This window comes from Gymnoscopelus microlampas, assembly GCF_963454915.1.
Source record: "Gymnoscopelus microlampas genome assembly, chromosome: 16".
NCBI classification, from domain to species: domain Eukaryota; kingdom Metazoa; phylum Chordata; class Actinopteri; order Myctophiformes; family Myctophidae; genus Gymnoscopelus; species Gymnoscopelus microlampas.
Window position 1 is genome coordinate 48,556,589 of NC_139953.1, and position 27,495 is coordinate 48,584,083.

Sequence of the window (27,495 nt, forward strand, 5' to 3'; positions counted from 1 at the left end):
ACCTTCATGAAAAAAATGGGGGGGAGAATATCTTTCAAAATACAAATCCCTACGTAACTTTTTTTAAAAGCAAGGCATAAGGGTTAAACAAAATAATTCATCATTTATTTATTATGATGATCAGCTTGGCTCATTGTAGTGCCCCCTTTGGCACCATGGTACCCCCTCTGCACCGTGGTACCCCTTCTGCACCGTGGTACCCACCCCTGCACCGTGGTACCCCCTCTGCACCGTGGTACCCCTTCTGCACCGTGGGACCCCCTCTCCACCGTGGTACCCTCTCTGCACCGTGGTACCCCCTCTGCACTGTGGTACCCTATACGCACAGTGTGTGGTACATATGTGCCAAGCTGCGGTAACCATCTCTCATCATATACCTACTGTTTGGAGCAATTCTGCATTTCTCCCAAGTTTAGTTACACAATTCAGCTACATTCACAATTCAGCTACATTCACAATTCAGCTACATTCACAATTCAGCTACATTCACAATTCAGCTACATTCACAATTCAGCTACATTCACAATTCAGCTACAGTATGTTAATTTTTATCAATTGTGTTACAGCCGTCGTGTGGAATGCAGACGTCCTTACCAAGTTAGTACTGCAAAGGTCTATGTACCTTTGTAGTACTAACTCAGAAATATATATTTTTTTATTTTAAAAGCTTCCCTTTTATTTGCTCAGTTTATGTTGGGATTGCAAATGTGTACTTAAAACATATAAATAAATACAATCTATGAAGGTTTCATGCCAATTCCAAACATCTGACACCAGATATGTTTCATCTGAAAATATAAAAAGTCATTTTTTTACCTTCCATGTTTGACATGTGAACGAGGTGCAGGAGAAAAAGCCCGCCGATGCTCTGGTGAGAATATGGTCTTATGGAACTTCCCCAGACATGAGCGTGTGCATCGTGTGTGTGTGTAGGTGACTGTTCGAGAAGTGAGTGTGTCTATATGTGGGTGTGTATGTGGCTTTTTCAACTGCCACCCGAACCCACAAAAAACCCTGCCTTAGTTTGCACGCATTGTAATAGTTCCTGGGGGGGTTCATGTTAAATGAATGAGAAAATCTAATGATTCACGCTTACATGTCTGCATGTAACCTCTAATCTTTCAAAATATGGATACTTTCTGAACAAGTTATCTTGCTAATCAGTCATAAATATAGACTGTAAGTCAGATAGCGTGTGCATCTCACATACAGGATGTAAAACCACAGCCTCTTCCTGCTGCTAGCGTTCGAGTGTGCCTCAGCAGTCTGTTCAACCATTCAATACAAACTGTAGTTTCCTCTATTCCTTCTTTAGGCATATCTAGTGATAATATAATGTTAAGCCTATATCCTAAAGTGAGCTGTTCAACATATATTGCATTCTAATAAAATTCCCATATTGTCGACAACTATTACGGTTACACTCCACTTTAAGAGCTAAACAGGACCCTGAGTTCTCAGGGGTTGATGGTGGATTTGCTGATTCTTCCTAAATGGTGTTTCTTCAAACGTTACAATATAAATCTGATAGTTTAGGTAGCTAAGCTAGGATGCTTATGTTCTGCCACTCCCTGCACAGACACAGACACACACACACACACACACACACACACACACACACACACACACACACACACACACACACACACACACACACACACACACACACACACACACACACACACACACACACACACACACACACACACACACACACACAACAACCTAGGAGCTGACCACTTATACTGTTGTACTGGGAGCTGACCAGTACAACCACTTGGTCCAGGCCCTGGGCATGGGAGTCCAATCCCATGCACAGGGGTTTCAATTGGGTAGGCCAAGGTATGGCAGGTGCCATACCTTGGGCTCCAGAAAAAAAAATATATAATAAAAATAAATCCTGAATAGTAGCCTAATGCAGGTGTAAGACCATTGTGTTTGTATTGTGTTAAAGGTATAATGCATAGTTTTCGATGCATTTCGGGGGTTTTGGGGGGTTTGACCCCCCAAAAAAATTGCGGCCGCGCGTCCAGGATAGGTGTCCCTTATTTTAATCTCTGGGAGTTGGCAACCCTAACCTTGCCATACCTTAGCTTTTGCTGAACTGACGCCACTGCCCATGCCACCCAGAGCGGGCAGTCACATGGGCAGGTAAACACACTACTTGATTTGTAAGGCACGTGAGCGTCTAAAAAGCGCCTATATCTGTTTTTTATGGTACAGGATTTACAGTCTATCATATCATTTACTGGTTTAATACAGGATTTACACGATATACATTTGAATGTAAAAATACTGTTGGTCAGATGGCTATAGAAGGGGAATATATATTACATATTTACATGAAAATACATATTTATGTATTATTCACATGTATGTAAATTGTCGATGGGTTATATGGCTCCTGTTAACACTTGCACGACGGCAGTAAGACCAACTACCACACAGACGGACTTCAGATCAAATTGACCGTTTTTTCCTGCTATTCCATTGGCCACTGTCTCCCCTCGCTCTGACACCTTCTCCCCCACACTGTGGGCGATACCATTGTCTTTAAAATATCCATTAACCTTTCAATCCCACTCAAACCTCACATGTTGGTTACAGGCAGAAAAAAATAAAATAATTATAGGCTATAAATTCTGGGAACGTGAATGGGTAACTTGGAATGGTAGATATGTAAAATATTTATGACAAAAACGTATAAAACTGCACGATCGCTGTAGCAGTGATCTTGAATTAGGCACACAAACGGGTTTTAGGAAATGGTTACGGTCCATTTACACTCTTGAGTTAAAAATGAATAGCCTATATGAACTATTATATGGATTAACTCTTTCACTGCCAGACTTATTTCAGGCATTGTCTCATGCTGTAGTAGGATATAATCAACGGAGGAGGACGTGGGCTTTTGCAAATGTTATGTTATGACATGACGTCTAATACTGTTGTACTGGGATCTGACCGGTACAACCACTTGGTCCCTGGACCAACGCGTTGCAGCGTGGCGCGTTGTGAGCTTGTAGATCGACTATTTTCAGCATGCAAACCAAGTGAGAATCAGCCATTACGACGCCATCAAGGCACCACCAACATACATTTTTGTTGACAAAATCAACTGTAGATTTAGTCGACTAAAATCTTATGATATTTAGTCAACTAAAACTAGACTAAAACTAAAACATTTCAGATGACAAAAATATGACACAAACTAAATGAAATTTCATTCAAAAGACTATGACTAAAACTAAATCAAAATTTGCTGTCAAAATGAACACTGACATACAGTCACAGTAAGTGAATACATGCCATCACTTAATGATGACTTGGGGGTGCAACGGTTAATCAATGATACAATTAATAATTGACAATCGATCATTCAATAAAACAACCAGTGAGGGAAATATTTCATGCCAATATTACTTGGAAAATAATATTTTGGTTACTGACTGACAATCATTTGGGTGGAGACCCCCTGGAACCCCCTCAAGGACCCCCACTTTGAGAACCGTTGACAAGAGGGGGTGTGGCTTAGTAAACAGATGAAGATTTTAAAACGGGACACAGAGTCAGTTTTGCTGTTGGTCTTTCTCTCTTCCTTGTTCATCTTTTTATAACCTGACGTCTCGACTCAAGTCACCTTCCCCCAACAACAGCTGTTTTGAGTCCAAACATGTCCACTGTTGGAGCATCACAAACTGCATGCACATTTCTCTATGAATTAATCAGTGATTAATCGCTCAATGCTACAGTATATAAAAGATGACTGGGGTGGGCAAGTGGGCGACTCACGCCCTCAACAACACCTCAGTAGGAAACACAAACAAAATGAGTCACCAAAAATGTGCTTTGTCTCCGAGAGAGATTTAACAATTATAGACATTTTCAAGTGCAAGCCTCTTGTCTCATGTTGTAGTAAACTATAATCAACAGAGGAGGACGTGGGCTTTTGCAATTTTTATCAATTGTGTTACAGCCGTCGTGTGGAATTCAGATGTCCTTACCAAGTTAGTACTGCAAAGGTCTATTTACCTTTGTAGTACTAACTCAGAAATAACGTTTTTGAATATTAAAAGCTTCCCTTTCATTTGCTCAGTTTATGTTGGGATTATAAATGTGTACTTAAAAAATATAAATAAATAAATTCTAGGAAGGTTTCATGCCAATTCCAAACATCTGACACCAGATATGTTTCATCTGAAAATAGAGAAAAAGTCATGTTTTTACCTTCCATGTTTGACATGTGAACGAGGTGCAGGAGAAAAAGCCCGCCGATGCTCTGGTGAGAATACGGTCTTATGGAACGTCCCCAGATATGAGCGTGTGTATCGTGTGTGTGTGTAGGTGACTGTTCGAGAAGTGAGCGTGCCTATGTGTGGGTGTGGGTGGCACCCACAAAAAACCCTGCCTTAGTTTGCACACGTTCTAGCAGTGCTCTGGGGGGGGTCATGTTAAATAAATGAGAAAAGCTAATGATTGATGCTTACATGTCTGCATGTAACCTCTAATCTCTCAAAATATGGATACTTTGTGAACAAGTTCTCTCACTAATCAGTCATAAATATAGACTGTAAGTCAGATAGCGTGTGCAGCTCACATACAGGATGTAAAACCACAAAAAGCCTCTTCCTGTTGCTAATGTAGCATTCGAGTGTGCATCAGCAGTCTGTTCAACCATTCAATACAAACTGTAGTTTCCTCTATCGTATTCCTTCTTTAGGCATATCTAGTGATAATATAATGTTAAGCCCCTATATTCTAAAGTGAGCTGTTCAACATATATTGCATTCTAATAAAATTCCCATATTGTCAACAACTATTACAGCTACACTCAACTTTAACAGCTAAACAGGACCCTGAGTTCTCAGGGGTTGACTCTTCCTAAATGTAGGAAACACAAACAAAATGAGTCACCAAAAATGTGCTATGTCTCCGAGAGAGATTTAACAATTATAGACATTTTCAAGTGCAAGCCTCTTGTCTCATGTTGTAGTAAACTATAATCAACAGAGGAGGACGTGGGCTTTTGCACATGTTATGTTAAGACATTATTTGAGCTGTTTTTGAAATTACTCAATAATGTGTGCATTGTACTGTAGTTTAAAGTTCAAAATACAAATCTTGTAGTTAACACTCCCAACGCAACTTTTTTTTAGCAAGGCATAAGGGTTAAATAAAATAATTCATCATTTAGTTATTATGATGATCGTCTTGGCTCATTGTAAATGGTGCATTTATATAGCTCTTCTATCCGAAGCGCTTTACATTGATTGTGCCATTAACCCATTCACACACACATTCACACATCGATGGCGGAGGAAACCATGCAAGGCACCAACCTGCTCATCGGGAGTAATTAGGGGTTCAGCGTCTTGCTCAAGGACACTTCGACACTAACTCTAGGGGAGCGCCCCAGCCCGGGATCGAACTGGGAACCTTGCGGTTTTCCAGTTCACTCCATCCGGCCACTCTACCCCTGAGCCACTGCCGCCGCTTGTGGTTCCCCCTCTGCACCGTGGTGCCACCTCTCCACCGTGGTTCCCCCTTTGCACTGTGGTACCCTATACGCACAGTGTGTGGTACATATGTGCCAAGCGGCGGTAACCATCTCTCATCATATACCTACTGTTTGGAGCAACTCTGCATTTCTCCCAAGTTTAGTTACACAATTCAGCTACATTCACAATTCAGCTATATTCTCTACCTATATTATGCTAAGTTTTATCAATTGTGTTACAGCCGTCGTGTGGAATTCAGATGTCCTTACCAAGTTAGTACTGCAAAGGTCTATTTACCTTTGTAGTACTAACTCAGAAATAAAGTTTTTAAATTTTAAAAGCTTCCCTTTCATTTGCTCAGTTTATGTTGGGATTACAAATGTGTACTTAAAACATATAAATAAATATATTCTAGGAAGGTTTCATGCCAATTCCAAACATCTGACACCAGATATGTTTCATCTGAAAATAGAGAAAAAGTCATGTTTTTACCTTCCATGTTTGAAATGTGAACGAGGTGCAGGAGAAAAAGCCTGCCGATGCTCTGGTGAGAATACGGTCTTATGGGACGTCCCCAGACATGAGCGTGTGTATCGTGTGTGTGCGTAGGTGACTGTTTGAGAAGTGAGCGTGCCTATGTGTGGGTGTGGGTGGCACCCACGAAAAACCCTGCCTTAGTTTGCACGCGTTCTAGCAATGGTCTGGGGGGGGGGGGTGTCATGTTAAATAAATGAGAAAAGCTAATGATTGATGCTTACATGTCTGCATGTAACCTCTAATCTCTCAAAATATGGATATTTTCTGAACAAGTTCTCTCACTAATCAGTCATAAATATAGACTGTAAGTCAGATAGCGTGTGCAGCTCATTTACAGGATGTAAAACCACAAAGAGCCTCTTCCTGTTGCTAATGTAGTGTCCGAGTGTGCCTCAGCAGTCTGTTCAACCATTCAATACAAACTGTAGTTTCCTCTATCATATTCCTTCTTTAGGCATATCTAGTGATAATATCATGTTAAGCATATATCCTAAAGTGAGCTGTTCAACATATAATGAATTTGAATACAATTCCCATACTGTCAACAACTATTACGGTTACACTCCACTTTCACAGCTAAACAGGACAGGGTTGATGGTGGATTTGCTGACTCTTCCTAAATGGTGTTTCTTTCTTCAAACGTTACAATATAAATCCGATAGTTTAGGTAGCTATAAGCTAGGATGCTTATGTTCAACCACTCCCTGCACCCTGAGATCATGCTTCCTTCAATGCATGAGGAGCTAGCAAGCCGCTTCTTATCTCCTGACCGTAGGACGTAGTGCGTGGAAGGATCACGTTATTCCAACCAGTTCCTTTCCCATCCATCAGGCCAGTGACCAGTACAACTATAATTCAACTATAATTGACTCTCTCTCACACACACACACACACACACACACACACACACACACACACACACACACACACACACACACACACACACACACACACACACACACACACTTAATCATTTATTTATGTCCACATAAGAGATACAATACAAGGACACAAATATTACAAGGTGCTAAAAAATGTACAGTCAGCTAATCATGGACAAATACCCCCACATCCTTCAGTGGTACAAATAACAGCGTCTTCACCATATTTGGAGGCTACTGATAATAGAAGAGATTCCACAGAATTTTGCAAGCCGTTTAGCTTCTTTTTTGGCATCCCAAGTTGTTGGAAGCCTCTTACAACCAACCCATGTACATGTCCTATAGGCTGCCAAAGATAAACACAAGTAGATTGCACCTATAGCCTAGCTCTGTGATGGTATGGAGGAGCGGCTGGTATTTAATGACTTTGGTCATAAAAGCTTCCTCTAAGCTAGAGTCAAAGGTGCAGCCATTTCAAGAATGGAAACTGATCTGGAGCCTTCATTGACAACAACAGCATATGGTGTATTAGCAGAGAGATGTGCAAAGATTTCAGGATTTTCAGTACAGAGTTGAAAAATGGAAGGTTTGACACAGGAATGTTTGTACATTCTCACTGACGGTGATTTTTTTTTAGATATGTCCTTAGTTATGAGATCTACTATTCTGTCATGGCGTGCTATGTAAAGCCCTTTCTAGGCATAGCAGCCATTCAGAATGTGTGACATGAAAGGGCGCCAATACTGTGGGTGCCTCAGGGCTAAAGCCCCCAGGAGAAATGATGAGCACCCATCACAAACTCAGTGGCGGGTGCCCAGATTTACAGTACCATTACTACTAGCTGTCTAGCTAGCTCCACCTCCGCCCATAGGCCGAATTAACCAAATTAAAGTCACACAAAAAAACAACAACACTGCCGTCAAACCGGTTTTCCTGCCAGGTACACAGTATAAAGAGGGTCCAGAAATAGCTTCACATTTCATTATTGTTGTGACTTGTGACTAGTCTACTACTCTACAACATGAAGAAGCCACCAACCAAAAAACGATTCATCCAGAGCAGCATGCTACACTTCGCCGCCAGCTCCAGCAAGACGCCAGCAAAGGACAGCGGCAGTGCCAGGACACCAGCGCCCATCACCGTGCCAGCGGTGACGACTGCATACCCAATCCCACCAGTGGCACCTGGTGGGGGGCCACAACCAGCAGCCACAACGCCAGACCCGCCACCACCAGCAACCATCGCCGTGGCCAGCACCATACCCGTGCGCCCCTGCTCCCCGGATTCCAGCGGCGCAGTTGCTCCAACAGACCTCTCTGCTAGACAGCAGACTAGGCTGCTATATGTTTGCACTGCAGTGCACTGTATATGATTTGTTAACTTTGCTCTTGTAAATACACTTTTGAGAATACAAAAACATACCGGTCAACGCATAATTCACCATACGCCACTGAGCGGGGGACGCATGCAAACGCGCACATCGGCGCCCCTAGGTGGTTTCTGTAACAAGCCCTGTGGTGTGATGCAAACAATGAGGTACATGGGTGGTGGGAAACCAGAGGGAAAGGTTGAAACTGGTGGGAAGGATCTGTAACCTGGCTTTTACTGTAAAGGTGATAATGTCCTCATTGAGTAGCCTGGTAAACCCCCCTCCCTCCGGAAATCTCATTTGCATTTGATTTCAGGAAGGAGTCTGGCCTGAAGGCTTAGGGCGTTTCTAGCCCTTTCACCAAATGGACGAGCTTTTCAGAATCGTCACTCATCGTTCTGTGATTGACAGCGAAAGTTGGCCAATCAGGTGGCAAGTTCGAGTGAGCCCGAATGGAACCGAGTGCAGCCTGAATGCAGCCGACCAAAAACAAACGGCAGCCATCGTTTTTGACCGCAGTGTTTTCTACTCTCTTGTAAACTTCAAAACGCTCTCAAACTTCTATTTTGAGGCACGGAATTTACTTTTAAGATATCGTTTGGATAGAATTTAGTTGGCTAACTTCATGTGGTCAATTAATCATGACAGAGCCTATTTAAAAATAAAAATTCAGAGAACCGGCAGGGGCGGGCAGTGACACGCATGTATCCGAATAAGGCAACCTATTTTGGGCATGGCCGTCTCAAAAGTCCCGTTGCATCACATTAGTCTGGAGGTGGCAAAAATGCACTGGCTGAAGGGGAACACTGCTGATTGGCTGAAGGGGTTGTCAGTCAACGGTATTACTCCTGCCCAACTCCAGCCCACAGCCAAAATTGCAGAATGGGCGATCATGCCAGACTCACTCCTGAAATAAATTACAAATGAGATTTCGGAGAGAGGGTTTACCAGGCTACTCATTGAGAGCAGTGTTCCTTAGAAATGAATGGGAAACAGAGTGATCAGCAGAGGGAAGACAAGCAAGTTTCCCCTGAAGTTTAAGGCCAGTCCAGTGGTGTTGTTGTTGTTGCTGATGTTGAAAAAGATCGCACACGCACTCGCGCACACACACACACGCACGCACGCTCTCTTGCGCACACGCACACACACACACACACACACACACACACACACACACACACACACACACACACACACACACACACACACACACAGTTAGTGACATTGATACTGTCGCACAATTAAAACGTGCCAAATTAATGTCTGCCTTTTTCATTCAGAGAAATGCATTATAGGGTGTAACTATGTGATAGTGACCATCCTGATGTACTATTTACTGTGGGAGGGAATTCAGCCACTAAGGTATAATAATCATAAAATTCATCCACTATAAGGTATAAATGGTGTGTCTCTGTCTGTCTGTCTGTCTGTCTGTCTGTGTAGATGCGATGTGTGTGTGTGTGTGTGTGTGTGTGTGTGTGTGTGTGTGTGTGTGTGTGTGTGTGTGTGTGTGTGTGTGTCTCTGTCTGTCTGTCTGTCTGTGTAGATGCGATGTGTGTGTGTGTGTGTGTGTGTGTGTGTGTGTGTGTGTGTGTGTGTGTGTGTGTGTGTGTGTGTGTCTCTGTCTGTCTGTCTGTCTGTGTAGATGCGATGTGTGTGTGTGTGTGTGTGTGTGTGTGTGTGTGTGTGTGTGTGTGTGTGTGTGTGTGTGTGTGTGTGTGTGTGTGTGTGTGTGTGTCTCTGTCTGTCTGTCTGTCTGTGTAGATGCGATGTGTGTGTGTGTGTGTGTGTGTGTGTGTGTGTGTGTGTGTGTGTGTGTGTGTGTGTGTGTGTGTGTGTGTATGTGTGTGTGTGTGTGTGTGTGTGTGTGTGTGTGTGTGTGTGTGTGTGTGTGTGTGTGTGTGTGTGTGTGTGTGTGTGTGGGTCAGGTGGAACAGTATTATTTTGTTAGGATGTGGTTTCTGATTGCAAGAACTCTGCCTGCGTCACAGACGAAGACCACTGATGTTTCCATATCAAGCCTTTCTTTCTCAAACAGGATGTGTGTGTGCGTGCGCGTGTGTGTGTGTGTGGTCTGCTGTGCAAGGTGCTGGATAGATGTGTTGTCACGTGTTGTCTGTGCAGGAGAATCAGTGTGAGAAACTGCTAGACTTGCATACTGAAAAATTAAAAAATAAAAATAGATGCAAAAATGGTCCTTTACTTACAAAAGTGCAAAAGAAAAGTGACCCAGAGAGTGGACATGCTACACCTGACGAGTCACGTTATAATAAGTCACATCTGCCCGCAGTGCACTTGGCCAATGTTCTCCCAGTTGAGTTGAGACTGTTCAAGTTCAGAGGAGGACGGCTCGTTGTGATTAAAAGTACGTTGTAGCTCGTTGAGCTGTGGAAGGAAATAAAAAGAAAGATTGCATAATGATTCCTCGCATCACCCTTAGGCTGTGCCTGTGTTAAATGTATGTGGGAGGAGCTAATGTGTGTGTCTACTGCACACGCCATTTACATAAAGTGTGAACGCATCTGAAACAGACATTCTCCTGTCGCTACATGTGTGAACAGCCAACACTGGACATTGGCCCCGATTCACTAAGGAATTTACGACCATATTTTGATCTTCCCGGCATTGAAGACAATTCCTACACTAGCAGTCAGATTCATTACTGTTTTTTTTGTCTGTGTTTTGAGCGTGAGGTGCGCACGTTCTCAAGTCACCTCCGAGGCTGTCTTACCAGGGCTGAAATGTGCGTATGTCTTTAGAATGCTTTATTCTTCATGCCAAAATCAATTACAACAGTGGCAAATCTCAAATAAAATATGGATGTGGCCAACTTTTGTCAACACATATATATAAAAAATAAAACATATGTCAAACAATGTATTGCTTGTATCCTATGCATAATATAGACTTGATGCAGATTCCTCCGCTTTTTATTTATTTTGTAGGACATGAGACGTCAAGTCCTACAAAAGACGTCATCCGCACGTCTCAGGGATATATACGAGCCCCTTTGGGAATTGCATGTCATTTTGTGAGTACAGAAAATACGCCCTCCTTTATGAACTTTATTTACCCATATTTACGACCAGCATAATGAACCGGGGCCAATGTCCTGACATGAAGCCCCGGACATGTTCCAGTGTTTATGTCTGAAAGTGGCTTTACATTAGTTTTTCTTGACAACAAATGTACAGCATGGTGTGTTGAAAGTTGTTTAGACCGATGTTAGGATCATTGTGTACCTGCTATCAGTGGTGCCTAGCAGTGGTGTGTTCTACCGTGTAACGCTGTGTACGTAGTATACCGTACAAGAACATTTTTAAAACATCGTTTACTGTCCAGTAACCATCTGAGGAAGAGTATCTGATACGCAGGAGGAGGGGCTAGGGGGCAGCAAGAATGTAGACTTCAGTTCAAATAGTCTGTTTCATGTGATAATGTGGCGTCTGAGGTGAAGGCTTATGTGTGGCTATTGTCCTGAGGTGATAATGACCGCTGGCCATTGGAGTTTCAAAGTAATTCACACATTAACTTAACGATAGAGTGGTTATTTCATTCAGTGACCACCCGTGCGCGTACATACGTGTGCGTGTGTAGGAGGGAATAATATTATGGTATACTACCCTCCTAAAAAACCTAGAACACACACCACTGGTGCCTAGTGCTCTTTGCACACAGTACCACAGCGACCCGCCAGTCTTTTGAGCACACATGCACATGGACATGCACATGGACATGGACATGGACATGGACATGGACATGCACATGCACACTCACACACCTCTTCTGACCTCTTACCAAAGCTTACAGAAGCTGCCGAGTGTCAACAGTGTGAATCAACGTAGGAATGACCGTGTCTGGATGCATATTAAAGGTCCATTGTGTGACCTGATAAGTACTGTAGGTGTAGACGTGCAACGTGCGTGTGACGTCTTTAGAATAAAGGTCCCACCAGTTTAAAATAATCACCACTACTAACTACACGGCCTGCAATCCTCTAGTTTCAAATAATGCATGTTGTTCCTGGGATAAACAACATGTCTTTCCTCCAGAGGGCCTACTGTAGGATACTGACTTTGATAAAGTGAGTGAAGGGCCGAGACTTGAAACACATGGTGCTGAATTATATTAAAACGGCATGAATGTTGCCAGGTCACTATGAAAAGATGTCATACATCAAACAATCCACCTCAATGCATTTTATACTTTTAGATTAGCCTACTAATGTATATCTTGCCACTGTCTTAATCACCACTTCATGACAGACTGTTTCACAATGATAAACATTTGATATTTACCATGTGAGTACATACAGTTACATCAGTAGAATGCAGGAATGGACTCATATTGTATATAGGCCTATTACTTTCCTAAAGTAAAACATTTGAGTACTCCTATATATTTGGAATTGAGTTAAATTAATTCAGCTCCAAATCTGGGGCTCGTTTTGTTTTCCTTTGAGTAAATTGTGGACAGGATTGGTTCAAGGGTGGTTCAAAGTCTGGCCCTCCCTATAACTAGGTCATGAAGATGCACAGTGAAATACAGTGTTCTCATGTGTCTTCACTGACACCTAGTGGTTCCCCTGAGGAAGTTCAACAGTAAGTGAAGGTCCTGTAAAACCAGGTCAAAGCTGCTCTGTTTGTGATTGGTTGAATACTTTATGAGACAGAAATGTAAACAACACGAGGTACAGTCAGACATTTGAGCTAAAAGGATAACACAACACAGTCCTGAGGACTTGTTGTTTCCCATGTACAGCATGTGGTTTCTGTGGAACTGTATTAAACACATACATAATCCATTTGATTTGATGTTGATTACAACAAATAACAGGCAGTACAACAATAAATAAAACACTCTAGAGCTACACTACTTACGGCATGAATAAAATGGATCTCATGGTAAATAGAAGTGACCGTACTATTCTGCAACATTTGATAAGAGCCACGCTTTGACCCTTTTATCTTAAAAAGGAGATGACTGATGTTCTTTATCGTAAAATGTTAGTCGAGTAAAAGTACAAAAGTATTGGCATCCAAATATACTTAAAGTACCAAAAGTAAAAGTACTAAAATGTTTGAAAATAGCAGATCTACAAGCTCTCAACGCGTCGCATCGCGACGCGTTGAGAGCTTGTAGATCGGCTATTTTCAAATAGCCTATGTATAAAATAGTGCTAAAGTTTTTAATGTGTGTTTTATTATGGGGGAGAAGAAGACAGCCTCCACGTGGCCTCCCCTGTAAGTAGCTAAAGAGTAGTTGCAAGGTTGCATGCCCTTTAAGCGAAACAAATGTCTTCACAACGTCCACCGACCACAGCCCCAGCGCTAGCGCTTCTCCAGCTCAACGTCGAAGGTCTCACCATTGCCAAGATCAACATCCTTGAGCACATAGCCAGCAAAAACAACGTGACAGTGATCACCCTGCAGGAGACCCACCAGGAAAATAAGAACATCCTGAGGGTCCCTGGATACACCTTGGCCGGCCACATCGCCAATAAACATCATGGCATTGCTACCTTTGTCCGCAAAGATATGGCCTGGTCAGCCGCCGGACAATCTCCAGAGGGTGCAGAGATAGAATACATTACAACCAAAGTGCAAGACACCACCATTGTCAACATCTACAAACCACCACCCAGTAGACTGGTCCCATCGTCCCTGCCAGATGTCCCAGCCCCTGCCGTGTACGCTGGTGATTTCAACAGCCACCATACAGACTGGGGTTACAGCAGCTCCAACGCTGATGGTGACTTCCTGATAGACTGGGCCTCAACTGTCGATGCTACACTCCTATACGACCCAAAGGAGCCACGCACCTTCTACTCTGCACGATGGAACAGCACCACCAATCCAGACCTGGCTTTCGCAAAATGGCAGAACAACCAGTCACTCCCAGTAAGACGCATCCTGGACATGTTTCCCCGGTCACACCACCGACCGTCGCTCATCACCATCCCATCCTTGGTCCAACCAGTGCAAGGGAGGGATGTCAAGAGGTGGAACTTCCGGAGAGCAAACTGGGCAGGCTTCACTAAGCAAGTGAACAAGGCAGCTGTTGGTCTACCACACCCGTGCCCCAACAACTTGAACGATGCCTACGACTCGTACTGCAAAATGCTGCTGGCTGCCGCCAAAGACAACATCCCCCGCGGTGTGCGCAAAGCCTATGTCCCCTGCTGGGATGAAGAATGTGAACAACTTCTTCGCTCCCATACAGGAGCACAAACCAGCGAAGACAGGGACAAAGCAGCAGACGACCTATTCTGCAGGTTAAATGAGAAACGTAGGCAACGATGGACTGAGACAGTAGAGTCAATTGACTTCACACACTCCAGTCGACAGGGGTGGCAGACCCTGAACAAGCTGACTGGAAGGTCAACAACTCCTCCGCAGTGCCCCATCACTGCAAACTCCATCGCGTCGCTCCTGCTGAGTAATGGCCGCTTCCCTAATGCAGACAAGGACTTCAATAGAACAACATCAGCAAGAGTCCACGAGCTGCTCAGGGCCCCAGGATGCGATTCCAACCTATCCATCAACTTCACGACGAAAGAGATCGATCTGGCCACACAACGCCTGAAGACTGGTAAGGCACCAGGCATAGACGGCATCCACCCAGAGTACATGAAACATCAAGGCAAGAAGGCAACTGACTGGCTCTGTTCCTTCCTTTCTGCATGCCTCCAGTACTCAAAGCTGCCAAAGATCTGGCGTCGTGCTAAAGTGATCGCCCTGCCAAAGCCAAACAAGCCGAGCGATGACCCAAAGGGATACCGGCCCATCTCACTTCTGTGCGTACCCTTCAAGCTCCTTGAACGCCTCATCCTGGCACGCCTCACCCCAGTGATCGACCCCCAGCTGCCCAAAGAACAGGCTGGCTTTCGAAGCGGTATGTCAACAACAGACCAGGTGACCCTTCTGTGCCACGACATAGAAGACAGCTTCCAGGCAGGAGAGAAGGCGGGTGCCGTCTTCCTAGACCTCACGGCTGCCTACGACACTGTCTGGCTGCGTGGGCTACATATGAAGCTTCTGGAGACCATCCCAGACAAGCACATGGTGAGCTTCATAATGGAGTTGCTGAGCAACCGCAGCTTTCGGCTACACACCAGTAACGGCCAAAGCAGCAGGGTGAGAAAGCTCAAGAACGGTGTCCCACAGGGCTCAGTGCTAGCACCGATGTTATTCAACATCTACATCCACGACTTACCCACAACAACATCAAGGAAGTACGGCTATGCAGACGACCTGGCCATTTTGCTCAGCAAGCCATCCTGGGAAGCAGTAGAAGAGGGCCTCTCTGAGGACATGAACATTCTGTCTTCATACCTGAAGAACTGGCGCCTGAAGCTCAGTGTTGAGAAGACCGTATCAACAATGTTCCACCTTTACAACAAGGAAGCAACCCGTGAAATTAACATCATGGTTGAAGATGCCCGGCTACAGTCTCAGTCCTCCCCGACTTACCTTGGGGTGAAGCTGGACAGAACACTGTCATTCAAACAACACCTGGACAGTGTCAAGGGAAAGACCACCGCCCGTGCCGCATTGATACGCCGTCTAGCCGGTACTACGTGGGGAGCCACCACAAAGACACTGCGCATCTCCACCGAGGCTCTGGTGTTCCCCGCCGCTGAGTACTGTGCCCCAGTCTGGAGCCGTAGCCCTCATGTGAAAAAGCTGGATGCTGCCCTCAACACCGCCCTACGGACCGTCTCCGGATGTCTACGAGCCACCCCATCATACCAACTACCTGTCCTCGCTGGAATCGCTCCAGCAGAGGTCAGACGAGAAGCCGCCACGCTGGCCCTCGCTCGGAAGGCACAGATGAGTGAATCCCACCTCCTCCACAAGGTCGTCACGGAGACACCACAGCGCGTGCGCCTAAAGTCCCGGCGCCCCTTTGCCACACAGGCCCAGGAACTGCTCCGCACAACACCAGCGGACACCTCCAAGGCTTCCTGGGTGAAGGCAAGATGGAGGGACCAGTGGAAGGCAACAGAACCATCCAGGCTCCACAAATACATCGAGGACCCAGCAGATGTTCCTGGCCAGCACCTCCCACGCAAGGAGTGGACAACCCTCAATCGCCTGAGGACAGGTGTTGGACGTTTCAATGCATCAATGCACAAGTGGGGTCTCACAGACAATGCCCATTGCGAATGTGGGGATCCAGAACAGACTGTGGAACACGTTATGACCAGCTGCCCCAAATACCGGCCACCTAATGGTGATCGTGGTTTAATTGACCTAGACAATGACACACTGGACTGGCTTGCTGCAACGGAGCTGAAGGTCTAAGGACATACGACAGAAGAAGTGTGTTTTATAATATAATAATTTATATCTGCAAGTAGTTAAAAAAAATGTAGTGGAGTGTGTAAAATGTAAAAGTACAATATTTGCCTCTGAGATGTAGCGGAGTAGAAGTAAAAGTACTGAAAAATGGACATACTCCAGTAAAGTAAAACAAAAATACCTTAAATGAAGTTCCAGACCCCTTCTTTGTTGACAGTTTATTCTGGTAAGAATAGACACAATTCTCTGGTCAGAAACCTCTTTTGGTATAACACACGCCCCAGCCAGCACGTCTACAACAGAATTAACAGCAGTTTGTTTTAAACAATATACTGTTTGGTATGTCAAAACGACTAACTGAAAACATGTACAAAGCATCACTACTTCATGTAGGTACATTTAGCATGTTTAGAATGACCAGTATTCATCACAGTATCACAGTAAACTCTCTCTTATTGAAAATATAGTGTGCTGAGGAACACATCTTACCTTGGGCAATTCTAATCAAGACTGGCACCCCTCTAACATGGACACCTGTGTAACTCAATGAGGTGCCGCCCACTAACCAATAAGAAATGCCCTTACTTAAGGAGCATGTGGAACCCACTAATCTCTGTTGCACCAACACAAATTATACGTAGCCTGTGAGTTAGTTCTGGCAGCATCGGTGGGTTTGGCACCAGGCTGTAAACCCAGCTTGCCGCTGTGTAGGGGCGAGATCCGGCAGGAAAAAAAAAAAAAAAAAAAAAAAATCAACATAACAACATTAGCAGCCCCTCACCCTATTCTGTTGTAGCCGACCACAGAAAGTCGCCTTTGTTTTCAAATGGGGCTCATTTGCATTCGGCCGAATTGTTAATGAGTGGCCATTAGAAAAAACAGTTTTGCCATCAAACCGGTTTACTGCCAGGTACAAAGTTTATAAAGAGGGCCCGAAATAGCTTCCCATATCATTGTTGTGAGTAGCAAAAAAGAAACCTCGGCCGTCCTTCTCTCCATTGCGCAGAGATGCGCACCTCTCTCCATTCAGAAATGGAATAGAAGAAGAACCGTCGTCCTGAAACACCCTCGCCCCGGGTCTAAAGCGGCGGCCTCGGTCCGCAAAAAAAGATGGGGCAGTGTGTTTTGGGACGAGCGTTCCGTTTTAGCGTAACGTAGTTTTATTGTTTTGACCTTGACAAAGTAGTAAATTACCCCAGTGCAAAATCAATAAATAAAACAAACTAACCTATGCTTTGAAACCCCTACTTAACCTAACCTCTACCAAATCAAAATTTCATTCATTCCCTAATCTTCCTATAATTCCACAAACCTCTGAGCCCAAACCTGTGAAGCCCAAAACATTTCTGCCTGGTTCTCCTCAGTGCCTGGAGCTATTGATCTCAAATTGCGCACAGCCATTGACCATTACCATGTGCATGGAACTGCGAGCCCGTTTTTCGATATCACTAAATCTCAGCTGTTTATTCGCATTTTTATGTAAAAAAAAAGTTCTGCCCGGTTCTCCTCGGTGCCTGGAGCTATTGATCTCAAATTGCGCACAGCCATTGACCGCGTTTCAGTAAATCTCTCCACCAGAGACACAAAAGTTAATCTCATTTAGCCATTGCACCATGTCGAGTCTCCGAAAATCTGTACAAGCTAACGATGCGGCCGTTTCACTATCTCGCCCCTAAACACGGTCGCCCCGGATCACACCGAACGGTCTGGGGTGAGCAACTGCGCCTAATTGTCTCGCCCCTAAACACGGTCGCCCCGGATCGCAACGAATGGTCTGGGGTGGGCGATCTGCTTCTAAACAGGTGGAGAGCGTTTATTTGTTAAGGACGCCCATGCATTCTCCACTGTTGAACGTGCACCCTTTGAACCCCTTTGCACCCCTTTTGTGCATGAAGCACAGAAGCAGCGGGTCACGTGATCGCAAAAAAACAGCCCGTTCACTTCCTTGTTATTCGATCTGGAAGAATGGCCTTTTTTCTCTGTTTCGGTTGCATTCAACTGGCCACAACTATGGAACGGATGATCGTGGCGGCTCGCGTGATAAGGGGGATCGATCATACTGGAGATACATATTCTAAGATTTTTAAAAGGTGAGTGAAAACACTCTGGCAGTCAAAGACTTAATGTATTACTAATAATAAAGTATTCAATCAATCAAAAATCATTATATCTCACTGACGCGAACCTCCCCAGTCTCCTCTTCCTCTTGTAGAAATACATGAACCTTCTGAAGCGGTCCCTCAGCGAGCGCCGCGGCACGCCGCCGGGCCTGCGCCGCAACGCGCTCAGCTTGGCCTCCAGTTTCTCCCGTACGACCGTCCACGTGTTCCGGACCTCCTCCCTGAGACTCCTCTTGGGACGCGTCCTCTCCATGAGGATGTCACACAGGTTCTTCACGGCCAGGTTGCAGGGCGGCGGCCTCGCCTGGACCTTCCTGCAGAGCGGACACTCGTTCGCGGCCTTCCCTCGCCACCACTTCTGGAGACAGCCTTTGCACAGGCTGTGGCTGCACGACAGCACCACGGGGTTCTTGAAAATCTCGTAGCACACGGGGCAGTAGAAATCGGCCTCCGAAAGAGACGACCTGGAAGCCATTTTAGTCTCCAAGCGAAGATCAGCAAAAAGATAAATTGGCCAGTCGGTCAGTGGTGGTAACTCTCTCTCTTCTGTAGAATGGTCCCTGAATCAGCCAGTCGGTCAGTGGTTGTAACTCTATCTTCTCTAGAATGTTCCCTGAATCAGCCAGTCGGTCAGTGGTTGTAACTCTATCTTCTCTAGAATGTCAGTTAGAAGGTTCCCTGAATCAGCCAGTCGGTCAGTGGTTTTAACTCTCTCTTCTCTAGAATGTTCCCTGAATAAGCCTGTCGGTCAGTGGTTGTAACTCTATCTTCTCTAGAATGTTCCCTGAATAAGCCTGTCGGTCAGTGGTTGTAACTCTATCTTCTCTAGATGGTTCCCTGAATCAGCCAGTCGGTCAGTGGTTTTAACTCTCTCTTCTCTAGAATTTTCCCTGAATAAGCCTGTCGGTCAGTGGTTGTAACTCTATCTTCTCTAGAATGTTCCCTGAATCAGCCAATCGATCAGTGGCGGTAACGCTCTCTTCTCTAGAAGTTTACGTCTTTGAATCCTGGTTCTTGTTAAGATTCCTCTCAGTGAACAGGCCAGCAAGGGGTCAGTATTGTGCCCTGATGGCGTTTATATTCTTCCTCTGACTCCCTGGCGTTTTGTATCGCTTGCCCCTTTTCTGTATCTCACAGTACCTCTACTAACTCTGTATCTGTTCCTTTCTAACTGCCGAGCTGCCTCTCGGCGACTGAAGTTCCTCCCCTGAGGGATTAATAAAGGCCCATATATCCCTCCGCTTCAATGTAAAAGAAAGACGGTTTTGTGCTGCGTTCGCGTTCGGATTTCTCCTGAAATACCGCCGGAGCGAACGTCACCGTGACGTCACGGCAGTTGTGCCTTCATCGTGTTGGGCAGTGGTGGAAAGTAACTAAGTACATTTACTCAAGTAGGCCTACTGTAAAGTAGTGGTTCTCAACCTAGTGGTTCTCAACCTAGCAATGCGAGGCGTCGTGAGCTTGCAGATCTGCTGTTTTCACAATATTTATCTGTTACACCGAGTCAAACTAAATGTAATGCCTTAACTCCTACAATTCCAATCGCTTGTCAGGGTGGGGGGCCCCACTTCATTATGATTATTTTGGGGGGTCCCCGGTTCAAATATGATCATTTTGGGGGGGTTGCAGCCTGAAAAGGTTGAGAACCCTTGCTGTAAAGGACAACTTAACCCATTTTCAACCTTATCTTCATATAATTGGTCCTCACTAATGCTCATTATAATCTGGTACCATTTTTGTCAACTCACTCTGTGTCTCAGAGGAGGGCTGTGGACAGTTCAGAAACCTGCCTACCAGTGACATCATCGATGGGGAATCCAAGCAAATAGAAACTGCAGGCTTTCTATTCCTGGAAAATTAGCGTGCTGTAATGGAAGACATATTGTTCTCGCATAAATAAAAATCGAAATACTTTTTAAAAATCTTCTTAGAAAAAGATAATCTGCCTAACGATGATGTCACTGGTAGGCGGGTTTCTGAAGAGTCCACAGCCCTCCTATGAGACACTGACTGAGTATTGTTATTTTTTTACTATTTCATCATGAACATTAGTGAGGTCCAATTATATGAAGATGGGTTATTAATTATATGAAAATGGGTGAAGTCGTCCTTTAAGATTTTATAACACACACGCAGGAACTTCATTTAATGTCCTCTAGGTCATTAGCATCCAAGGTCTCCACAAAACATGTTCATATTATACGTTTTAAAGCGGTAACATAAACAAGCCTCCAGCACACCATTACTCAGAGCTTTAATAAGCTTTATTATTTATGTCACATTGTTTTTGCTTGCAGGTGTGGACCTGTCATTCAGTGTTCAGATGTAAGAGAACATGACAGTATAGTAGAGGAGGGGGGGGGACGTCACATTACTGTGAAGGACAAGTGGTGTCTTTTTTAGACCCCCATCTGACATAAATGTGTGCCAGGGACCCTCATAAGAGAATGTTTGTGTTCAAATATGTTCACAATTAATCCTCATTATTCAAACATTGTCAAGGATTAGTAAACGTTTCAAAAGTATCAGACCTGCAAGCACACAGCACATCGCTGTGAGCTTGTAGATCTGCTATTTTTTTTTAATAGCTGAAGCATGAAATTGGCTTGAAGGGATAGTTCGCCCCAAAAAAATACTTTTTTTTCTATCGCATAGTCACCCCATGGAGAGTTGAATTCATGGATATGTTTTAGCTTTTGTCTCATTCCTGAGACAATAATTTGATGACCGGCAGCGGTTCCGGTACGAGACACAAAGTTGACTCTTTGTGTCTCCTACCGGAACCGCTGCTTATACCGGTCCGCTGGTCATGGGGTGTGTATTGATAGAAAACAAGTCATTTTTTGAGTGAACTACTCCTACTACTCCTCCTTGGGTGAACTACTACTGATTTTCCTGGGGACCACCTGGGGGTCCCGACCCACGGGTTGAGAACCACTGCATTAGCAGACAGGTTCTTCTTTTTTTCTTTTACATTTCCATTCAAGTTTATATTCAAGAACATTTAACTTAATAAGCGAAACACCATGACAGCCACGCTATACACAGATAGACTTGATGATGTCACCGCGACGCCATGTGGTTTGATGATGTCATCATCATACGTGCACCATGATGTCAGCGAGGGGCTTGCGTCTCAGGTCGGGCACGGTGGCGTCCGGGGCGGGGTAGCCGACAGGAAGCAGCATCAGAAGCTTCTCATTGGCCGGTCTCTTGAGCAGCACTCTGAGCTGGGGCCCGCAGTTCAGCGGGGTGGACGTCACCGTCACCAAGCCTACGTTCTGATTGGACGAAACGGGAAGGCATTTAAAGGAGTAGTTCACCCAAGAAATTACATATTTTCTCTCAATTACACACCCTATGAAGCATTTTGTTGTTTTTTGTCACATTCCTGAGCCAATATAGTACAGTCTCCGATAGGAGACGGGTTTCCTATTGACCGATGACCCACAGAGGTTGTGGGTTCGAATCCACCGTGGTGCATCCTGCTTTGTCGACCGTCTACACGGCCCGTGTTCGGGGGAGGGAAGCCGGGCAGGTGAGTCGGTAGGATACGACAACACAGAGACATGTGTGGGGGGAGGAATTAATTCGCATAATAACTACTTAATTGGAGAGGAAAAAGGGGCAAAACATTATTGGCTACTAAAAAAAAGAAAAATGCTGCCCCGGTCAGACAGAGACCCCCCCCCCCCCCTCACCTGTAAGATGGAGATGAACACGCTGATCTTGTAGTAGTGATTCATACCGTTATAATGTTAATTATGTTAATTATAATAATTGTAAAAGTGTTTACCTGTAGGGCAGCCAGTAGAATGCCACAGCTGATATAATTATGTTGCTTATAATAATTTTAGAGCAGGGGTCTTCATTAGGGGGTGCAGGACCCCTTTCTTTCTTTTGTTTACATTAACCACATGAACCCTGGCATCCCTATTATGTGGGGAACATTTGCTGAAAATAGCAGATCTACAAGCTCACAACGCCTGTGAGCTTGTAGATCTGCTATTTTCGGCAAAGAGGTTTGGTGTAGAGGGAAAGAAATAGAAGTGTCACGGTGCGAGACAGGTGAAGACCCAGAAGCAGAACAATGCAGGCAAGGAAGGTCTAATGCAAAGTATTTATTCTGTGTTGAGACAGGACTGGACTGGAACAGAACATCATGACAACATTTATAATCTGATAAGGCAACACTCACAAACACAGGGCTTAAATAGACACAGGACTAACAAAACACAGGTGAACTCAAAGACAAATCAACACAGGGATTGGCTGGGGCACAACAGGACACAGGTGGAGAACATAACTAATCAGAGGGAGGTGAGACAAGACAGGAAACACTAACTAGGCTAAACAGGAAACACTAGGACATCACTACATAATAAAAGTACAAGGAGAACAATACTACATAATACGATTCAGAGACACAGATCCTGACAGTACCCCCCCTCAAGGGATGGATTCCAGACATCCCAAAAACAATGTCAAAACACCTAGCAGGGTGGGAGGAGGGGGGTCGGAAAGGAGGGGCTCAAAACCAAAAACTGGACTGGCAGGACTAAGTCAGGACAAAAACATTGGACTGGCATTGGGCAAGGCAAGACAAAAAACTAAACATAGGCGGACACAAAAACAAACAGACTTAACTGATTGAGAGACACACAGACAAACATGCAGACAAGCACATAGACAAACAGACTGGCACAAGATGAGACAAACCAAGAGACAAACATACTAACTGACAGACAGACAGACAGGCGGATAAACAGGCGGTCTGACATAACAGGCGGTTAAACAGGACAGAAGAGGGACTAAAAGACTGGGGAGTAGACAGACGTACAAGAAGACTGGCATACATGCTAGCAGACATACAGATAGACATACAGGCAGACAGACCTGGAGCTCCAGAGCCGAGCAGAGGGGGCTGGGGAGAGGTAACAGTCTGTGGAAACTGAGGCCCTGAGACCCGGGGAACAAAAGGGTTGATGGGCGGTGGGACTGGGGCAAAGACAGACCTCTGGAGTGCCGGTGGAAGTTCATAATGTTCAGATTGCTTAGGTTTGTCAGCTGAGGAAGCTGACAGGGGTTCAGGTGGAGCAGAAGCCTCTGCGGCGCTGAGCTGCGGCGGCGAAGCCTCTGCGGCGATGAGCTGCGGCGGCGAAGCCTCTGCGGCGATGAGCTGCGGCGGCGAAGCCTCTGCGGCGATGAGCTGTGGCGGCGTAGCCTCTGTGGCGACGGGCGGCGGCTGAGCCCCTCTGGCGCTGCTGGGCGCCGGCTGATGCCCTCTGGCGCTGCTGGGCGGCGGCTGAGCCCCTCTGGCGCTGCTGGGCGGCGGCTGAGCCCCTCTGGCGCTGCTGGCCGGCGGCTGAGCCTCTCTGGCGCTGCTGGGCGGCGGCGTTGAAGCCTCACTGGCGTTAGGCGGCGACGGAGCCACACAGGTGCTGGGCTGAAGCGGAGCCTCTCTGGACCTGGGCAGTAGCAGCGTCTCGTCGTCGCTGGGCGGGGATGACTCTGTATCACTGGATATCGGAGTGCGCCGGTGGCGACGGGAGCGGCGGCGACCAGACCTCCTACGAGGCTTCGACTGGGCACTGGGAGAAGATGCAACTCGACCCAGGGCAATGTTCTGAGCACCAGCCCCACAAGGACCACCCAGACCCAGGCTGGTGCCGATGTATGGACCTTGGTCTGGACCCGGCTCAGTGTAGCTAGGCATCTTTACCTGGCTACAGATGTAGTTCATGGTCTTTGGGAGGACAGGCTTGCGACAGGCAGGTTGCAGGTGCATAGCCCCAATATGTATTGGAGGAGCAGGGGCAACAGAACTGGACTGAAGAAAATGATTTAGCCTTTCCCGGACAACAGTGAGGTGAGGGACGAAATGGCTCACCCATGGCCTCTCCTTGAACCAGAGCTGTTGTTCTGAAATACTCCCTAATAGTTCAGTATTCTTTCTGGAATCAGAGTCAATGAGACAAGCCACTGTAGAGTCAAATTCCTCTACCCTTTGCTGGAAAAGTCGTCGTTCTGCTGGGTCCATTTTTTATCAGATTATACTGTCACGGTGCGAGACAGGTGAAGACCCAGAAGCAGAACAATGCAGGCAAGGAAGGTCTAATGCAAAGTATTTATTCTGTGTTGAGACAGGACTGGACTGGAACAGAACATCATGACAACATTTATAATCTGATAAGGCAACACTCACAAACACAGGGCTTAAATAGACACAGGACTAACAAAACACAGGTGAACTCAAAGACAAATCAACACAGGGATTGGCTGGGGCACAACAGGACACAGGTGGAGAACATAACTAATCAGAGGGAGGTGAGACGAGACAGGAAACACTAACTAGGCTAAACAGGAAACACTAGGACATCACTACATAATAAAAGTACAAGGAGAAAAATACTACATAATACGATTCAGAGACACAGATCCTGACAAGAAGACCAAGTCTACTAAGTATTGATGACGGTTGGGTAAATGTCTGAAAATACACATGAATGCAACATACACTGACTGATTAAGATTAATAATCAGCAACATAATGTTATAATAGTGGGGGTCCCTGCTTCATCTCTCTCTCAGCTAGGGGGTCCTTGGGCTAAAAAACGCTTAAAGGAGTAGTTCACCCCAAAAAAAATACATATTTCCTATCAATTACACACCCCATGAAACATTAATACATTGTTGTTTTAGTCGCATTCCTGAGCCAATAATTTGATGATAATAATAAGACCCTAATGTATCCGGTAGGAGACACAAAGGAGACTCTTTGTGTCTCCTACCTGAGCCCGCCTAGGGAGCCAAAGGCCCTGGTTGCCCCAGGTTCGATTCCAGGCCAGGCCAGCATATGTGTCGATGAAATGAAATTTGTCCCTGAGCAAGACTCTTAACCCCTAATTGCTCACAGGTTCTCATTGGAAACAAGACCGCAAGGACTTTCATGAACGACCTGTTAAAAGGAATTATCCTTATCCTTCCTACCGTATACATTAGGGTACTCCTTTAAGATCCCTGGTGTAGAGTGTTTACCTGTAATGCAGCCAGTAGAATCCCACAGGAGATGCTCACACTGATCTCGTTGTAATAGTGTGTCTTCTTCTTGCCGTCTGGTAGCATTCCGTACGTCTGCTTGAAGATCAGGATCAGATATGGAGCCACGTCCAGATACTCTTTCACCCAGTTGGTCCTACAGGGGGCAGCGATGGGCAGGGGACATGCGTTTGATTTAAAAAAAACAAAAAACATTAAGATTCTATTCAAGTTTATATTCAAGGATATTTAACTTAACAGGCAAAACATATATACTTATAATTAATTCAATGAAAAGAACATGAAACTTCAATTACATACGATGAACAAGCAAACAAGTAAATATTAGATACACACATAAACTGAACTTCACTTAAAGGGGAAATCCACCCATTTTCAATATTTAACTATGTCATTAATATAGCATAAAGAAGTTGTGTGGAAATAAGAAAAAAGTTCCCCCCTTTCTGTGTTGCCTTGAAATGGAGGATTGATTGTGGGTTTAACATTGCAAATTACAACATGATGACTCATCATGTTGTAATTTGCAATGTTAAACCCACAAAAAACAGTTAAATATTGAAAATGGGTGGATTTCCCCTTTAAGTCCTATATACATAACTTCAAAAATAGCCGATCGACAACCTCACAACGTGTCGCACCGTGATGCATTGGGAGCTTGTAGATCTGCTCTTTTTGAATTTCTTTGAACACTTCTGAAAACACTTTAACCTATAATAACATGCCAAGAAGTGGGACGCCAGGTTGAAAGTGGTTACAAATCGGGACACAGCAGCTGCATAATCGCAGGTTCCCAAAAAAAAAGGCCAATAATGGCCTCAATATGGCCCCAAACAGGTATGTGGGCGGGACTCTAATAGAGACATGTTTTCTACCTCAGCCTGGCCAGGTCTTTAACACATTCCATGCCAGAGTTTAATATCATAATGTACTCACCACTGCCAGCGATTTATTGTTGTTTTGTTTTTTTCACTTTGAGAGAGAGCTACAATGAAATGTGTCACTGTGAGAGAGAGCTACAATGAAATTTGTCACTGTGAGAGAGAGCTACAATGAAATGTGTCACTGTGAGAGAGAGCTACAATGAAATGTGTCACTGTGAGAGAGAGCTACAATGAAATGTGTCACTGTGAGAGAGAGCTACAATGAAATGTGTCACTGTGAGAGAGGCCTACAATGAAATGTGTCACTGTGTGAGAGAGGCCTACAATGAAATGTGTCACTGCGAGAGAGCACTACAATGAAATGTGTCACTTTGAGAGAGAGAGCTACAATGAAATGTGTCACTGCGAGAGAGAGAGCTACAATGAAATGTGTCACTGTGAGAGAGAGAGCTACAATGAAATGTGTCACTGCGAGAGAGAGCTACAATGAAATGTGTCACTGTGAGAGAGAGAGCTACAATGAAATGTGTCACTGCGAGAGAGAGCTACAATGAAATGTGTCACTGTGAGAGAGAGAGCTACAATGAAATGTGTCACTGTGAGAGAGCACTACAATGAAATGTGTCACTGTGAGAGAGAGAGCTACAATGAAATGTGTCACTGCGAGAGAGAGCTACAATGAAATGTGTCACTGTGAGAGAGAGAGCTACAATGAAATGTGTCACTGTGAGAGAGAGAGCTACAATGAAATGTGTCACTGTGAGAGAGAGAGCTACAATGAAATGTGTCACTGTGAGAGAGCGCTACAATGAAATGTGTCACTGTGAGAGAGTGCTACAATGAA

The 27,495-nt window shown here is 45.0% G+C and overlaps 3 protein-coding genes across 3 annotated transcripts in view; 1 reads left to right on the forward strand and 2 right to left on the reverse strand.

The window, feature by feature from the left end:
- Positions 1–852, reverse strand: part of LOC311063927 (uncharacterized protein) — a gene marked incomplete at its 3' end in the record, with an annotated part of 53,771 nt that extends 52,919 nt beyond the window's left edge. The window contains exon 1 of the mRNA XM_084083559.1: positions 817–852. The remainder of the gene's footprint in view (positions 1–816) is intronic.
- LOC311063058 (pyrin-like) overlaps positions 1–27,495 on the forward strand; it is a gene marked incomplete at its 5' end in the record, with an annotated part of 670,464 nt that overhangs the window by 479,518 nt on the left and 163,451 nt on the right. The window lies entirely within an intron of this gene.
- iyd (iodotyrosine deiodinase) overlaps positions 21,807–27,495 on the reverse strand; it is a gene marked incomplete at both ends in the record, with an annotated part of 12,769 nt that continues 7,080 nt past the window's right edge. The window contains 2 exons of the mRNA XM_084083561.1: positions 21,807–21,989; positions 25,747–25,903. Coding sequence (XP_083939687.1) covers positions 21,807–21,989; positions 25,747–25,903 — 340 coding nt within the window. The remainder of the gene's footprint in view (positions 21,990–25,746; positions 25,904–27,495) is intronic.